Genomic DNA, 16,579 nt, shown 5'->3' on the forward strand with positions numbered 1-16,579 from the left:
CTCTTAAGACGTCATTAAAATTGTATAACAGGACAAAATTTTGCTTCCAGCTAACTGGCGATGATAAAATGGACCTAACCGTGGGTTAAACCACTGCTTGAACGGGAGCAGCACTCATCCATACAGAGTAGTGGCGTGTTAGACTGCTGTCCTATTGAGTGCCTGTTTCTTGTATTACAAGTGCCTCGACTTAATAATAAATGTAGGTACTGAAGGTGTTATTGTTGTAAGTGTCTCATGCTCAAAGTAGCTGTGAGAGAAGGCAAAAATGTGCAGCTGTGTCTAGTAAAACATGAAGAAGAGTTTAGACTTCTTGATCTGTATAGAGCCAATATCAGCTTCAATCCATAAATAACAATGATGATTTGAGCCCCAAATGCTGGTTAAGTGTGCTGGCACCTTTTCATTCCAATTCAAGCACTAGCTTAAACTGTCTGCTAATAAACTTTTAAAAACTAAATGACAATCTGAACATAGCTTCACTTTTTGAATGTATTTAGTGAGCATAACACAATTATCAGTCAGCTCCAGGGTGTCTGAACTCAGCAGAGAAAATTCACCTCCACCTTGTCTGTTATTATGAATATAAAGCTATACAATACACAGTACGTAGCTCGAACACAAACACAGCTGTCTGACAAAAACATCTGATACGTCAAAATGTCAATCTGTAACTGTGACGGTAAAAATAGAAGAAAACATGTCAGGAAAAAATAATTTGCTAAACTGCAGTCATTCGACAAATCTTTCATTCCTGCAGTGTATTGAGCTGCAGGAGTTGCAATTACATGCCAGCTTAAACATTAGCACTTAAATAACATTTTGTCTCCTCTCGTTCCCCCTTCTGTCTCCTCCTGTCCCCTCCTGAACCTTAAACCAATTAGCAGAGAGGGGCTGTGGAGACTTTATGTAACAATGAAAGATGAATTTGACATAGTCATGTTGGAAAAATAACCCTAGGCATCACAAAAGCCTTACAAGTTCACAGGGAATAATTGGATGAACACATTGGAGTTGTTTGTTAGAGCAAAACACAGGACCAGTGGCACCGAGCTCCAGCGTGTTAGCATGCTAACCTAGTTGTGTCCATCCTTGAAACTCATTATATTCAGAGCCCTGCTGTGATTAGGGAAAGTATTGAGCGACGTGGCGAGAATAAACAAAAAGTTGACTTACGAGCAGGCAAAGGCCACCAGAGCTCCACTGACCACAATGAAGTCCAGAATGTTCCACAGGTCCCGAAAATAAGAACCAGGGTGGAGGAGCAGTCCCAAATCAATCATCTAGAGTCACAGAAAAAAAATATCGAATAATATAGAGAAATACAAGCTGTCACAGAGTTTTTCTTTGATATAAGGGTTTATCTAGAAGCTATTCTAACCGTCACCCCTTCTTAGCTCATAAAAAATTCTGGTTTTCATATTTAGTAGCCTTCTTTTTCAGTGACCAACAGCATTCATTATCTAAAGTATTTGGCATTTGGACAGAGTGTTATCACAGATGAGACGTGTAAAACTACAAACCCAATTAGCAGCTCTGTCGTCAGCTGTGTGCTAGCTGTCCCGGTGAACACAGACTTGATGATTTGCAGGTCAGAAGGTGGCAAAACATCTTAGTAAAGTCAGGTTCATTTGGTTGACAATGACTATACTGAGGCAAGTCCCAATTACATGAAGAAACAGTCACTGAAATGCTAATGAAACCACGGTTACACTGTATGTAACCTAAACATCTAAAAAAAGTTTCAATTTCAGACAAATTTAGCTCGACATTAACTAAGAACCCTCGATGTATTTGACTTGCAAATCACCTAAATCATGCTAACTGAGTTGGTTCGCAGCTCAAATCGCGGTGTATCTTCATTTTGACAGCACCTCACCTTAATCACCATCTCAAAAGTGAAGACTCCAGTAAATACATAATCCAGATACTTGAGAACCTGCAAAAACAGAAAGTAAGAAAACATCCCGTGAGATGACTCATCAACAGATCCAGTGACAGATGTTCTCAGTTTAAGACACTTTGGAAGTGTGTGTGAACCGAACGGACCAGATATGCACGACGTGTTCCTCTGCCCTGTCAGAGGTCTGTCAGCTTTGCACTCCCCTGCACTATCACACGTTGCCTGAACGCCCACACAAGCAAGCACTTGAATAAACAACGCGCAAACACACACGCACAACCTCACCTCAGATTCCCTCTGTGTGCTTGAATAGAATACTAATTCGTTGTTCTTGTCCGTCAAAAATGCAAAAAGTCAAGTCATGTGTTTGTGGGCATGAATTTCCTCCTAATTCAAAACATGGCCTAACGTGTCATCAAGAGTTATAAAGACATTTAACATATAACATTTTTTCCAAACTGGATATGTGCCACTTTTGGTGTTTTATTAAAAGATTATTCAAGTCCGAATGAGAGCATTTGACCACAAATGATTTAAAAAAATGCTTGTTTTTGTGCTTCCTGCAGCTTATTCCTCAATATGGGCGAACTGTCAACTCCTGTTAGTACGGACTTCTCAATCAGTCTGAATGAATCAGCCAGTCCGTCCAAATGAGACGTGTTTGTGTGTGAATCCTCATGCGCTTGTGTGAGCATCCGCATTTTAATGCAAATACTGGTCTGTACGTCTCTGCGTCTGACAACCAGTGTGTTTGTGGTGTACTTCCAGATGTTTATTTATTTAGTTTAGATGTCAGTCTGACTCACGTTGTTGCGCGGTGCGTTCGCTTGCACAGGGTCCTCGGCTGCCAGAGCGATGCTGCTCATGGTAATGACCATCAGGATGCACATTTCAAAGTAGCGTAGGTTGACCACGTAGTGACACAGCCGCCGCACCCTGCAAGACCACACACGTACAAAATTGTAAAAGTGCACACGGAGTAGTGACAGCTCATTAGGTGTATTCAGGTGATGTCCTTCCAAAATAGGCCATGAATAACACACATGTTCCTCCTTGTCAAAAAAAATGCACAAAGGTGGAAACGTATCAGCGTGAGGGGAAACCACGTGGCTCGGGCTCATCTGGGTTCACAATGTCTTTGAATGAAATCAATGTGTGACAACTTCTAAAAAGCTACTTCTGTATTAAAAATGAACATTTCTATGAGGACAATGCTTGATAAGCTAACCAAATGATAACAGGCTACTTTTTCTGTAAATGATTAAAGGATAGGTTCATAATTTTTCCAGTCTGTCTTAAAACAATAATCAGGTGCCAATATGAACAATGTAAGAAGTTTTGCAACTCCAAAAAATAGGAGAATCCAGCTCCAGATTCCAGCTCCTATCTGGACTTTGCCTCTTGAGAGACCACTTTTCATGCCAAAGATTGCTTCAACAAGGTGGGTGAATTAAATAGTTTGGGGCTGAAAAAAGAGTCATCTATAGCTTTCAATTCTCCATTTGATGTTCATTTTTTTGTCACTGTACATGGAAAAATGTGGGTTTAATGAGCTTTCTGTTGTACCTAATTCGACCCAAACTATTAATCTTATTTCACGTCACTCATCTCAGTCACCTCCCAGCTGTGACTTACGGGTTTGTTTGCCCAAAGATGAACATGGAGCTGTAGGGAAGGATCTGCCGAGGCCCATTAGCCGCCTCCTCCTCCTCTAGATCTTTTTTCTCCTCACTCAGTCGGAAGTTATCACAGTCGATGTTGTTCACTGGTGTGGAAAAATAAATACACTCATTTAGCCCAAAGAAGCACAAACATTAGTGACAAGTGAGATATTTTCTATGTATTTAAGAGGCAAGCTATTGGTATTTATAGATATATATTTACTTCCTGGTATCAATCACTCCAGTAATTTCTCTCAAGATGGTGGTTGCAGGACAGATATGTGCAAAAACAAATACACATATTTGAATAAAAATGAAGCTGCTTTTACTTTATATAGTCACCATAAATAGCTTTAGTATTTCTGAACCAGAAGCTACAGGTAACATCCTCATTTTTCTTCAAGACTAGGTAGAATGTATATTCTTTTCCTACTTCAGATTGCAAAAATAGCGACTGCAGTTACTGGAGAAAGTGACAAAGAAATCCAAATGTTATTGAAGTAATATAATAGAATACACTGCTTGTAGCATTATTATTTGGTTGATTTTTAGCCATGCTAGCAGCATGGTTTATACATGGCAATGTCTGTCAGTTGGTCCACCACTTTGGTCCAGACTGAAATATCTCAACAACTGTTGGATGGACTGGTACAAAACTTTATATTTCTCTCAGGTTGTAATAAGTTTGGTGATCCCTTAACCTTTCCTCTAGCACATAGTCCATCAGGACAACACTTCAATTTGTCTAATACTTAATAATCTAATAGCTACCTGCAAAACGATTCCCACCAGCCTCAGCTGTACTTTGTGTTTAGTGAAAATTAGCTAATTTTAGCATAATAACACGCTAAACTAAGATAGTGAACATAATACCTACAGTACTTAACATCAGCATGTTAGCACTGTCATTGTGAGCATGTTAGCATGTTGACATTAGCATTTAGATCAAAGCACTGCTGTGCCTAAGCAATAAGAAATTCTGTTTTTTTTACAACATGGTTCTTATTATGATATCATCCTTATTGTATGTGATAAGATTTTACTCACAAAATACTTTGCTGAGATCTGAGGATGTGGTGATATTTTAATTAGTCTTAATTACCCTTAATGACTCTGTTGTAAAGTGATGACTCGTGGAAATATTATAATAAGATGTTTTAATCTTATGACCCGTACAACTAATGAACAAAACTTTAAAAACTTTTTCATCAACCTTCCCAATCCTTCCCCACTTGACGTGACAACGGTGTGCTGTGCTCACTGGGTATGATGGTGGTTTCTCCGGGCGGGGCAGTGATGGTGACAGGGATGTGGATGGCGTTGCTGTTGAGGCCGGCCTGGCTGGCTCTGGTGGAGTTCTTCTGGTTGTCAGCGTCCTCTTGCTTTTCTCCAAGACTCAGGCTACTCCGCATTGTTTGCAGAGGACTGGAGGCGAGGCCGTCCTCCTCAGCATCTGGCTGCCTCTCCCTGGGGAAGAAGATGTTTATCTTATCACAGGCATCATTATACTCGGCTCTCAGGCCACTTCAAGCCTCTTCTTCCAAATGAGATACATATAAGAAAGTCTTTCTGTCCTCCTGGGAGACCATAACTTGTGTGGCAAGAAACTAGAAAGAGACTCTTACTGCTGACTCCATACAATTATACAGTGTTTATGTACAACTGTAAACTGATGCAGATAGTCTGTTATTCTTACAATGTCTTGCATAGTGTCTTAGAATATAAAAACTTAGGTCTAGAAAATCCACTGTAGAATTAATCAAGCCCAGTAAGATACATAACAGACCAATCAGAGAGCTGTAGGGAGCGTTTAGATAATTGTAACACACTACTGTTCAGCCTGAAGCTCATGAAAAAATATGTAAAATGAAGATATAAAATGAAGCAAGAATCTGCCGCTGCAGGGCTGTTTTCTCACCTCAAATTTATTCATAAACTGATATCGGTGCAGTGTTAAGGGAAATACGACAATCTCAGATCAGCCAGAGCAAATTCAAAACACATATAAAAGCCAAACACAGCACACACACACTGCTGTGTTTGTCTACTCAGGTGTAGGATTGTTGTCTAAAGGTACGGTCAGATTAGCTTTCTGTTCAACAAATTTACACCACATACGGCCTTAAAGAGGCAGAGATGTCAAACTGCCTTATTATTTATGATCTGCTTCGATACAGATCATAAATAAATACTGAGAAGAGCGATCGCTGATCGTAAAGTCTGCGAGAGTGATGCTGCAGGTCGTAGTCTGGAAGTTTAATGTTGTTTAATCCACACGAAGCTGAACTCTGAACTGCAAATCCGCTGGAGCTGACTGGAGGTCGCATCAAAACAGGACACACACGCTTCAATTGCAATGAGTGGGAGACGGCGTAAATATTAACAGGATGTGACAAGAGAGAGCATAACCAACAACATAGTTCTGTTTGATTTAGGTAGAGTACACACTGTACTTCAGAATTCGCTTGCCAATATTTTTCATAATGTATTCCAATAAATTCACTTCGGCTGGTGTGCTGGGACACACGCAGCTGCGAGGCACAGATTTTAATTATTGAAACAGTGAGAAGTTTTCTCTTTCTGTTTTTTTTGATCGCTAAGATGATAGTGAACAGGAGCTTGTTTGTTGTCTTATTCTGTTGTTCCTTCACTTATTATTCATAGCTCAGCCATCAGCTGAAAACTTTTAAAGTACATGGTTTTTAACTTTATTATCTATAATGAAAAAATGTTGTTTTTTTTTACATCCTGGGTCTTGTATTCATAGTTTGGGAAATTACATGTACCAGTTATGATGGTGGCATGCTGAGATCTTGGCACAAAGCTTTACACAAGCAACACAACAGTAATAAAGTTGATGTGTAAAGTGTTAAAAGTAAAAAACAAGTAGTGAATAAAAAGACTTTTCCTTTAACAAAAACACTATTGTGTGCTTACAATAACTGAATAGTTGAATATGTGGGATAATGGTCTAAAGGTCACTGTATAATTATTAATTATGAAGAAACATTTACTGTAATATAACCAGTAACCTCAAGAACAAATCCAAACATATTGAATTACAGAACACAAAGTCTTCAGTCTTACCTGTGAACTTTGGCTCCATTCTTGTTGCGTTTACAGTCCTCTCCATCTAGCGTAGACTGAGCTCTAACCATACGAGAGCAGCGTCCCTTCCTCTCTCCATTACTATCCCCTCCTCCCCCCCTCCCCCTGCGCTCTCCCTGCGCACCGTTCGCTAACATCCCATTCCCCTCTTTTGGTGGACGATGGGAATGGTGGTGGCGATGTCCCCTTTCTTCCATTCCTCCTCCTCCTCGAATGTCATTGGCCTCCTCCTCGGGGGAGCCGGCCTGGTGGTGGTGCCTGTGTCCCTGCCCTCCATCGCGGCTCCTCTCCCCTCTCCTCTCTTTCGTCTGGGCACCTTCGTTGTTGTGGTCTCTGCTCCGGCTGTGATGGGTGTGGTGCCTCCCTCCCCGGCCGTCGCCTCCTTCCCTGCTCTCCCCGTTCCTGTCTCGGTGGCGGTGATGCTTCCTGGAGTGCGTGTGGAAGTTGTCTCCCACACCGTCCTGCCGGGGGTCCCCGGCTTCCTCCTGTTCTCCTTCGTGAGGCCTGCTGGGTTTGTCACCATTCCTGGCTTCCACCACGAGCGGCCGGTCCAGGTGAGTCTTCATGTCGGGATGCAGGTGGAGGGCGGATGACACCCGGAGTCGCTCCTCAGGGTCGAGCTCGTTAAACAAGGCCTCGCTGCTCGCCCTTATGTTATGTCTCCTCAGCTGGTTGGTCCTCTGCTCCCACACTGACATGGTCTTTGCTGCACGCTGCTGCTCCTTACTGCACACAGGAATCAAACCCACAGGAAAAGATCATGTCACGATGAAAAACAATGATGTTTAAGTTTTTTGTGTCTGTCTTTTCTCTACTTTATGAAGTATTTTCTGTATTGATTTTCATAAACATAATTATCCACAGTCTCATCCATAGCCACACCATTGTAATCTGCATCATCTTCTGCTAATAACGCAAAATTCACAATTTCCTGATTTTAATTCTATTCCTCAGGCCCCTAATAAAGAAAAGTACACGGCAGAAGGTGGTCTATGGATGCATCATCACAAATGTTCATCATGGTAAAGCTTTCACTTACCATGCTTGAGTGTAATATGGAGCAGTAGTTCAAATCCTCCATAGCAAAATCTGAGTAATTTTAATTTCCCAGCACCTACGATGGTAAAGTTTGTCTAATGCTGAGGGTCTTAACATTCTGTTGTCATGACATTACCTCATCATGGGAGGTCCATAACTTATTTTGGGTCCTCAACCTTAAATCTTCTCACATGGCAGAAAGTAATTAAATCATACTCTCATTGGATACAGTTTTGTCAGTGAATCTATAATAAGATATTAGTGTTTGGCTGGGGGAATTTAACCTGCACCAACTACCAAGTGTACGGTGTTTATCTATCAACAGCTATTCAAACAGTGTCAAAGCAGGTTTTCTAACACAGAAAAAGCAAAATATCTGTACCAATGTGGTAACTTCTAAGTTTATCTTCGCTGAATAACTTACTACTCCTTTGTCTGGATGAGGACGAGGCAAAGGACAAGTAGTCTCGGCAGAGGTTTCTAACATTACTTCTCAAGGCTTCTTCCTCTGACTCTTTCAAATGTCTAAGAACCAATGCCAGGTAGGCTTTTCAAGGACTGAAATGGATTCCTGCAACAGCCTAAAATATCTTCATTTTCTCAAGGAAACTTGTTTTGCCTAAATGAAGGTTAGATCTTAGATCATGAGTTCAGATCATGAGGCCCCTGCTGCCCTTCAAGGCCCCCAGTAAAAAAAACTTGCGGAACAAGTTTGATAAGGTATTTTTGCATGGTGCGCCTATCAGAAATGAGACCACAATCTCCAATTGACTGGAGAAAAAATAAATAAATAAGACTTCCAGGCACAAATCAAACATACTATGTAACTTTGTCAAGGAAAAAATAACTATGTAAAAAGTAACATAACTGAGAATTTGTGCCACACTGCTTAGGGACCAAATAGTAAAGGATTAATTCTATCTTTATCTCCAAATTAAACAACTTACAGGAAAATCCATTGTGCATAAGAGATCATGTCATGGGCAGAAGGAAAGTATAGTAGCCCACAGACAAATACAATGTGTCTGAAAGTCTTACGTCATTCTGATTCACTATGTGAAAGACAGTTCTGTTTTTATACTGAAACACATCTCTTGGTACTGCCTAATAGTACTTAACATTTTGTGAATATGATATTTTGTCATTTGCTGTGTGGCAAACCTTTCTGATCTGGCATGCAGGTAAACTGACAGACCATGTAAATCACCAGGTCATGTTTAAATGGGGCAGGCAGGAAAAAACGTGCTGTGAGGGATGATTATTCCTGACAAGTATCTTCTTAAAGAAAAGCAATAAACTGACATTTTTGACAAAAATACAATCAAAATTTTTTGATGTGTCCATATTTCCATCTAAAATGGATGAATATACCGCATACTGTTTCTGTTTCTCTACAGTATGATTTATTTACATGGGGCTTTTATGAGTTAGTTAAGTTCCATCTCGTGACCTGTACCTCAAGATTCGTCGGGCGGGGGAGGAGTAGACACAATAACTCCTGAAGACAGTCAGAAGACACAGACAGACAGAAGACACAGAGGACACAGGACAGGTATCCACAGACAGGTGAGCAAGAGACATACAGGTAGTGAGAGATGAAACACTGAAAGGACTGGAGTATTAAATATAGATATATTATTTCATTTATATTAAAAAAAGCACATGCGAACACTGAAAAACACACGAGAAGGGTGATGTGAAGGAAATTAGAGTCAGTTCTAGTAATAACAGTGTGTAATCTCAAAGAGGTAAGATGTTAAATAAGCTTCTCTGGCCTTCCATCTGCACTCTAATCGATTGAGACAACAGATCGCCGGGCAGGAGAGCAAACTTACTGCTGGCCGTTGCATTTAATTTTAGCCCGGTGCATATTGCCAAACTGCCTGCAGTGATGTCGGCGCTCAGAGAAATTAAACATTTATACACAGATTATTCACATCAGAGGGCACAGAGCGGAAGATGAATTACTGTAGGCGCCAACACAGAGGAGCTGCAGCCATCAACAAAGTACACAGTGGTTGGTGAATGCCAGAGGGAGTCATAACTGCATCTATGTACCAGCAATTTACACTCAAAATTACACTCATAATGCCCTCATAGCTTCAAATGTGTTATGTGTTTGTGCTATTTACATGTAATTGTGGGGTCTGTTTTTGCTCTGTGAGGCACTTTGTGATGGCTTTTTGAAATAAGAGTCATAAATACATTTCAGTTTACCAGCAATGAAGACATGACAGACTGCAATTTAGATTTGGAGGTCCAAAGGGAAGGAGGAGGAGAGGAGAATAGAAGAGACATGGAGAGGAGAAGAAAGGAGTGGACACAAGGGGAGAGGATAGGAGAGGAGAGGAGAGGAGAGGAGAGGAGAGGAGAGGAGAGGAGAGGAGAGGAGAGGAGAGGAGAGGAGACAAGGAGGAGAATATTGTAACAGAGAGTGATAACTCACGGTGACTGAACGCTGTTGATGGACGACCTGCGAGAGAGTGCATCTCGATTTTGCTTTACAAAACTGTACATGCAGAACAAAAACAAAAGAAAAAATGAGACACAAATCTGAAGGAGACAGGTGGACAGTCAGTCAGTCAGTCTGTCTGCCCGTCCACCTGTCCCCTCCTGTCTTACAGTAAAGGACCAATCTGTGCAACTACTTCAATAACACAACAGCAACAAAAGTCAGCAGAGACGAGAAACTGCAACTAAAACATTTCAGGGATTTCAATGCAAAACAATTACTGATGAAGTGTTATTTTAACAGTAAAAAATGAAGAGTTTTTAATATATTTAGATTGGAATATAATTTGTAATAGGAATTTTCTGATGTCTGTTTCCTTAAGAGGTTGTAGTCATTTTGTAATGAAACCCTGAGTTTCTCTGAAACACCACACCGAATGCACAAAAACAGTTCATTTAAAATAAAAACAGTAGCTTATGAACCCACTCACTGAAGTGTTACAACACTGTCCAATGTACAAATTAAAATATTGTGAGAATATTGTGAGAATAATAATACACAGGATCATATAATAACAGCAATGACAGACAATAAGGGAAAGTTAGCTAACCAGGGATTTCAACAGTCAAACTGGCCTATTTCTTGGTGAGAAGGATGGCAATTAAGGAGAGACTGTGAATCAAAGACGATCACTTTGTATAATGAGTGAGTGGCTTTGTAAAAGTGCACATCACACGAAGGGCTCTATGCAAAATTATGCAACATACAATCAACCATAGACAATATGTTGTGTTTTTTTTAACAGAACAGATATATCAAAGAAAGGCACGTTCAAACATATTACAGCTTTAAATTAATGATGAGAATGAAAATGCTCCAGTTTCCACACCAGATTTCACTTGACAGACTCTCATAATTCCAGTCTTCAGCGGGACTCTAAAAATAGGTTGAATTTGGAGGCACAATTAATTTCCACGTTGACCTCAAGCCTGTCAGTCACAGGTTTGTGGTGGAGAGGGGGTGGGTCAGAAGTTTTAGCATGACAGGACATCCCTGTCATTATCATATTAGAGAACGTGGGAACTTGTGACAGTGAAAATAAAGGTTTTCTTGTATCGTGTTCAAAGGTTCAACAGTAGAATCTCCTGTCTCTCTGTTTATCTGCTTAGCCTTTCTTCCCAAATAAGTCCGGGGGATGAAAAGAATAGATATGCTGAAGTATGGATGCATGGATTGATCATGTGTCAAAAGTTTTGAATTAAAGGAGCCCTGTGGAGTTTTCTTGTAAACAGACAAAAAGTATGTTTATAATGAGTCTGTGTATTCTTAAGGCCTGACAGATGTGTTGAATGCATTTCCTCTCCCATCAAAATTTTTCAAAGCAGATTTTCAAAAAATATTTCAATTTGTGTATTGTTTACATCCATGTTTGCTAGCTCACAGTGTTCTTCTTCCCTGCTTTTGTTGGCACATTCCTACATCTGCATGTTACCACCAGCTGTTGATTAGTGTGAAACCGGTGCTCATGCAGGTGCGTACACTTCCTTGTGAGTATGCACGACACAAACCACACAGGGACCCTATGATGAAAACATTGCTTCATATCGCTACTAGTGATCAGAAACTCCACAGGGTATATTTAATATAGTGTTTAATTGACTTTTTCTGATGATTATGATGACAGAGGTTCCTGGTTCCTCATTTTTCTTTTATATCCTCTCAAAACAAAAAAGATGTAGGCCAGGAAATAAGACCATCTAGAGTCATGACCTTTCTGGTGTTGATGTAATATGTTGTCCACTACTTATTATTATTATTATCAAAAATAATAATAATATTTAATTATTCTATTTCTATTATTTGCTCTTTATTTCTGCAACTGTGCCTATAACTCAGCTTGTACTCATACTTTTTGTGTCCCTGTGTTTATTGCGTGACTTGTCTTCATGGGCGTCTGTATTCAGTGCATCTCTGTATATCCGTATTAGTTATCTTAAACCTAATCAAAAAAAAGTTTTTAAAATGAAATGCCAGCTCGGCAACATGGAGTGAGGCCGATGGAGTGATGTTGTTAAAAAATAAATCTGCCATTTTGTCATTCAGATAAGCGGCAGAGTTCCATAAATCCTTACACAACTTTGCCATCTTTGCAGTAGTTTAACATAATTACATTTTGCCACTAAAGAAAGCAAAAAAGTGTGTTTGGTTGCAGATTTGAGCTTTGCGCGGTGTGCTGTTGATTGAAGCTTCCTTAATTGCCTCTGGTACTGAAGGAGGTAAACAGTGGGGTGTAGTAAACAAGGCAACATCACAGGAGCAGTCTCATAGTGGGAGCAGATGAGGAGAAATCCAGAATGTACACAGATCAACACACACACATCATACACAGACAATTCAGACTGAGAGGGAAGAACATGTAGAGGGACAACACACTCAATGACAAAGGGACATTTATCTGCAGTGTGGGACAGAACAGAGCTGCTGTCAGAGGCAGGAGGGGCTCAGGAACTTACGCAGCGATCGAGATGTTGGCCGCTGACATCGGGCTGACTTCCTTCACCTCCAAAGCCTTCTGCAGGGCGAGCTTCTTATTGGCTGCCTCCTCTTGCTCTTCTTCATCCTTTTATCCAGTGAGAAACAAGATGTAAACGTGTGCTGACATGTTTCACTGTGAAGTAGAAACATTTGCATTGCTATGTTTTATTAATGTGTCTTCAAATACAACACTGAGAGTCTGAACCAGCCTACCTTAGTCAGCTCCTGTGCATTTGCGAGGTTATCGACAGCGATAGCCAAGAAGACATTCAGGAGGGTGTCTGAAGAACAGGACTCAGGAGAAAATACAGATGGACAGTATATATCCTGTGATGAAATATGTACTGTTTTCTTCCCACGTTATAGGAGCAGAGCCAGAGAATGGTGATTTGGTCGATCTGTCAGTCTGCCTGTCAGACTCGGGCCAATATTTTGGTGCTGTGCAGGATATCGACATCTACAGTTCAGGTTGACATGAAATTTGGTGCTACTAATGGCTCCCATAGGACGAATCTGGCAAACCATTTCTGTGGTGCCATCATCAGGTAGAAAGAAACTGGCCAATCATGATGTATAGCAAAAGCTGCTGGCAGTCTGTAAACTTTTTTCTAGATATTTATGTTCCCCAAAAGATGATTTTGATGATCTTCTGAGCATTTCTGTAGCGCTAATATCGGGCCAAAATTGTGTGTGTCCACTGGGACATAACAAAATCCCAAAATCCCAACCTAAAACCATTTCCACATGTTGATACTGCTCCTTCTGACTCTAACACACTGCAGTTTTAATTACAGGACGTCAAAGAGGATACAGTTTCCAAAGAGCGTGAGGACGATGAAGTAGACGGAGGAGAACATGCCGCGGCGAACACCTCCTTGAGACTCGATCCCGTGGTACATCACGGCATTCCAGTCCTCGCCAGTTAGAATCTGAGGAAGACAAGAGAGTCAAAATGATGCCGGGAAACGGGCGGGTTGTAATGCACTGTGCAAATCTCACACAGTGTAGATTTAAATTACTTCACAGAGTGAAGGGTTATGAGCACAGACTAATTGAAGGATTATCAGCAAGCTCATTAGGGGACAGAAGGTACACAGACCAGCCATTCCCTCTAATTAAAATGAGTGATAACAATCTCTCTTTTTCCATAAAGTCAATATTCTCTCATTTATTCAGAAGTTGTGCGGTAAGTGTGTGTAAGGGTGGTCTTACCTGGAACACAGTGAGGATGGCTGCTGGGAAGGTATCAAAGTTTGTTGTTGGTGTCTCATCTTCAAAGTTAAACCTAAAAGAAACAGAATCACAAAAACATAATTAAAAAGGGAGGAAAACAGAAAAATGTTAAAACAAATGTAGTTTTAGTCAGGGTTTAATGGCATCTGCCTGCGGTTCAGGAGAAGATACAGGGAAATGTATTTATTTTAAAGATTAGGATTAAAATTAAAAATATCATTTTAAAGAAACCAAAGTTAGGAGCCTGTCGTTGAACTGTCTAAGCAACAGAACATGTTTCTGCTCATGAGAAACATGACAAGGCACAAAAACAGACACATCCACACCTCTTCTTCGCAAAGAAGCAGTTGTTAGAAACACTGCTGCACCATTTCTTCTTTCTCCTCGTCCATAACACTTTTATTGTCAATCCACAATGCCCCGACGCCACACACACACGCACACACACACACACACACACGCACACACACACACACACGATTGTACTTCTATAGTTGTGAGGACCTTCAATTACATAATGCATAGTGCATTTGCCTCTAAACCTGGTCTTCATCATCTGTCTTTGCAGTCAAAAATAAAGTCATGTTTTTTAAATGTATTAAAAGTTATTAGAATGAAGAAAAAAGGTCTTCGATAAAATATCAGAAATGCTCCTTTTTGTCTGAGCTGGGGAGGGGGGGGGGCGTGTCGATGTCTTGTTTGATTGACATTTGCTGGCAGGCTACAAACGTTACAGCGTACGGAACAGAGACAAAGTTAACAAACTGCTGTAGCTACAAGTCATGGACAAACAGTGTGTAACTAACAGGGATTTTGAAGAGCAATGACCAAACCAACATCTAACGGGTCAGAAGTGACATTTAGCCTAGCCTAGCCTAGCTAACTGACGTTAGCGGTGCACTTTTCCCCAGTGAATGTTTGTTTGGTGGCTTGTTAAGCAAGGTAAGGTGCAGGACAAGACGTGTGTTCATATTTGTAAGTTAGATAAGAAGGAGACCTTATCGAGAAAGCTAATGTGGGTTGTTGTTCAGATGCTGTAGCTCTTGTGTTGTGTAGCCGGATGCAATCAGGCTCAGTGTAACCGTCTGCTCTGCCTATGATAGAACACTACGTTCTAGCTTTATTCAAGATTTGATTTGCTGCATCTAAATAAGTACACCAGTTTAATTCCAGCTGGACATCAAAGGATAAATTTAGTTTAGTACAAGTTGGATCTAATTTCAGTCGTTTTGTTCACAGTATCTATCAGTAATGATGACATTGTACTTGCCATGTTAATTGTTTAGAGCTGGAAATGTGGCAACATCACTATAAGAAACCATGAAAGGGCAAGAAACACGAGCAGTCAGACAATCAGTTTGTAAAAAAAAACCCCAACAAGCTAGACATATTTATTCTGATGAGAAAACTCAAATTGCCTGTTGTAAATATCCATCACAGTGACTTCAACCCACTGTGCACACAGTTTTGCCGTGCAATGCGGGATTATTACCAATATTTAGTTTCAGCTCCAAATAAAGTGGTTTAGATCATTCTTATAAACTATCAGCTTGTTTACAACCTGTTGATTGTTTCACTGCTTGAGTTTCGTGCCCCATAGAACTTTTTACTGGTGTCACTATGTTTCCAGATCTCTGAAATTAACTTTTATCTATTATAGATATGTAAATATATATATATATATACACTGCACATATATGATTAGTACAATGCTATCAAAACCAGGCGAAATGGTGGCAAAACCCCCAAATATAACACCCTAATGGAAGAGCTAGAATTATTCCTTAAGCATCAAAACTAACCCAACCCTCATCATAACCTTAACCTTCAAACAGCTCTTTGAATGAATGAAATGAGGATCCGATGAAATGCCCTCACCTTCCAAAAATGTCTAAAACTCAAATCAGTCCTCACAAAGATAGAAGTAAAAGACATGTGTAGGAGTAAGTTTTTCACATTTCTTAACAGCTTGAGAGAGAAAGGAGTGTATTCATAGATGAAAGGAGTCGTCTTGTATTGATAATGGATGAGACAGAAGGAGAGAGACATGCAGCAGCAGGAAACACCAGTCACCAGGGAGCAACGGCTCCAACTTTCAAGTCCAAAACACACTGCCTCTGCAGCGCAGGGTTACACCATGTGACATATATCATATGCACAAATCGGAGGCACCGTGATGCAGCATGTCAACAAATCCACACAGCATATTAACCATCTGTATGTAAAGCTAATAGAGTAGTTTAAAATTATCTTTAAATTATCTAGTATTAGTTGTAGTGATCTGTGTATTTGAGTTTCTTCTTGTCCACTGTGACAGCTATAAGACCACAGAAGAAGACATGCTATCAGCTGACAAGACAAGAAATCAAAGGTAGCCTGGATATGCCAAGCAATGCTGCTTTTGTTTGGTGAATGATTCAGCACCTCAGAACTACAGCTGTGTGTGGAGAGGGTTTACACAGAAAACGGGCAGCCATCTTGACACATCCTACAGTGCCAGTATGTTTTGGGCTCAATACAACAGCACTCCTGAAAGGAAAGTTGAACACACTTCAGCACAGGGAAAAGACAGTCACAGAAAACACAAACAATACCAGATAAAACAGATGTGGAATGAATGGATGAATAAAAGAATGACTGAATATATTA

The 16,579-nt window shown here is 40.3% G+C and overlaps 1 protein-coding gene across 5 annotated transcripts in view; it reads right to left on the reverse strand.

Moving 5' to 3' along the window:
- The window catches only part of cacna1bb (calcium channel, voltage-dependent, N type, alpha 1B subunit, b), a 164,757-nt gene that overhangs the window by 49,727 nt on the left and 98,451 nt on the right, over window positions 1-16,579 (reverse strand). For 3 of the 5 annotated variants that reach the window (XM_067574848.1, XM_067574849.1, XM_067574846.1), the window contains exons 14-24: window positions 13,910-13,982; window positions 13,509-13,626; window positions 12,911-12,978; window positions 12,676-12,782; window positions 10,157-10,219; window positions 6,652-7,398; window positions 4,826-5,031; window positions 3,539-3,668; window positions 2,710-2,839; window positions 1,880-1,939; window positions 1,177-1,283 (exon numbers count right to left, since the gene is read on the reverse strand). In XM_067574848.1, coding sequence (XP_067430949.1) covers window positions 1,177-1,283; window positions 1,880-1,939; window positions 2,710-2,839; window positions 3,539-3,668; window positions 4,826-5,031; window positions 6,652-7,398; window positions 10,157-10,219; window positions 12,676-12,782; window positions 12,911-12,978; window positions 13,509-13,626; window positions 13,910-13,982 — 1,809 coding nt within the window. The remainder of the gene's footprint in view (window positions 1-1,176; window positions 1,284-1,879; window positions 1,940-2,709; window positions 2,840-3,538; window positions 3,669-4,825; window positions 5,032-6,651; window positions 7,399-10,156; window positions 10,220-12,675; window positions 12,783-12,910; window positions 12,979-13,508; window positions 13,627-13,909; window positions 13,983-16,579) is intronic. The other 2 variants (XM_067574851.1, XM_067574850.1) reach the window with 1 other exon arrangement.

The sequence above is a fragment of the Thunnus thynnus genome, chromosome 19 (genome assembly GCF_963924715.1).
Source record: "Thunnus thynnus chromosome 19, fThuThy2.1, whole genome shotgun sequence".
Lineage (NCBI taxonomy): Eukaryota > Metazoa > Chordata > Actinopteri > Scombriformes > Scombridae > Thunnus > Thunnus thynnus.